Consider the following 1670-nt stretch of genomic DNA (forward strand, 5'->3'; position numbering starts at 1 on the left):
AACCTGGGAGACCTGCCCTCCCTGCCGGCACTGGTCGGCCAGATCCTTCTCATGGCGGACTTCAACAAGGATAGCAGGGTGTCCCTGGCGGAGGCCAAGTCGGTGTGGGCCCTGCTGCAGCGCAACGAATTCCTGCTGTTGCTGTCCCTTCAGGAGAAGGAGCACGCCTCCCGGCTGCTGGGCTACTGTGGGGACCTCTACCTCACCGAGGGGGTCCCCCGTGGCCCCTGGCATGGGGCCGGGCTGCCATCTGTCCTGCACCCGCTGCTGCCGTCCGCGCTGCACAGGGCCCTCCAGCAGTGGTTTGGGCCTGCATGGCCCTGGCGTGCCAAGATCGCCATTGGCCTGCTGGAGTTCGTGGAGGAGCTTTTCCATGGCTCCTATGGAACCTTCTACATGTGTGAGACCACACTGGCCAACGTGGGCTACACGGCTACCTACGACTTCAAGATGGCCGACCTACAGCAGGTGGCACCCGAGGCCACCGTGCGCCGCTTCCTGCAGGGCCGCCACTGTGAGCGGAGCTCGGACTGTACCTACGGGCGTGACTGCAGGGCCCCATGTGACCGGCTCATGAGGCAGTGCAAGGGTGACCTCATCCAGCCCAACCTGGCCAAGGTGTGTGAACTGCTGAGGGACTACCTGCTGCCCGGCGCCCCTGCAGACCTCCGTGAGGAGCTGGGCAGACAGCTGCGCACCTGCACCACGCTGAGCGGGCTGGCCAGCCAGGTGGAGGCTCACCATTCCTTGGTGCTCAGCCACCTCAAGACCCTGCTGTGGAGGAAGATCTCCAATACCAAGTACTCTTGACGTGGCAGGCCCTGGCCACTGCCATTTGCACCCTTCCTCAACACCTGGTTCCCGGGCTGTGGCTCCAGGTTCCAGCCAGCAGCCTCTACCCAGGCACTCGGAGATGTTGATTATCAGACTGCAAGTACCCTCCCCACCCTGCAGGTCCAGGACTCTCAGCGACCCAGTGGGGAGGGAGGGGCCTGGAGCCACCATCAGGGCCTGGCCCACTGGATTGTTACTGCAGAACCAAATGTAAATAAATGGCTTTTCTGTGATATCTGGGCACACAGGGTATGGGCTATCAAGCAGCGGATCCCTTGTTACACCTCGGTCTAAGTCACTTCTGGGAGCCAGACAGCGGAACACACTGAGGTGTCCACCACGGGCCTAGACTCCAACCTCTGGTCCTCAGAAATTTTACACAGCTGAAGATCCCATCCGTGGACTCCTGCACGCCGGGCACCCCAAGCAAGCCTTTCACCTTTAGCCAGTATGCTGGCGACAGCGGCCGGTTCAGTCTGGGCTGGAGCCAACCAGTACATAGTCATCTGCTTACCAGTGACACGGAGCATGGCTGTCCCACCCCCAGTGCAGCTTGGGGGCAATGCACTGTTTGGTGCAGAACACTGAACAAACTTTAGCTTTCCTGAAGCTAATTTGATCTCATCCTATATCTAAAATAACTTTTTCCTACCTGTATTTCAGATTCATTTTCCTGGGGAGATGAAGATTTTTATTTTTTTCAGACAGGGTCTCCTTGTAACCCCAGCTGGCTTGGAACCCACTCTGTAGACCAGGCTGGCCTTGAACTCAGACTGCAGGGGACTAAAGGCATGTGCCACCATGCCCAGCAAGATGAAGTTTTTAAGGGGGGGGGG

General features: G+C 59.0%; 1 protein-coding gene across 1 annotated transcript; it reads left to right on the forward strand.

The window, feature by feature from the left end:
- Positions 1 to 6: 6 nt before the first annotated feature.
- LOC103728456 (divergent protein kinase domain 1B) lies at positions 7 to 1491 on the forward strand (the record flags this gene model as incomplete). The annotated part of the gene is made up of 1 exon (XM_008826465.2): positions 7 to 1491. A coding segment is annotated over one exon (804 nt), but the record flags the coding sequence as incomplete, so codon positions are not given.
- Between the last annotated feature and the right edge of the window lie 179 nt (positions 1492 to 1670).

This window comes from Nannospalax galili, unplaced genomic scaffold (genome assembly GCF_000622305.1).
Source record: "Nannospalax galili isolate Female #2095 unplaced genomic scaffold, S.galili_v1.0 C49210411, whole genome shotgun sequence".
Taxonomy (NCBI): domain Eukaryota; kingdom Metazoa; phylum Chordata; class Mammalia; order Rodentia; family Spalacidae; genus Nannospalax; species Nannospalax galili.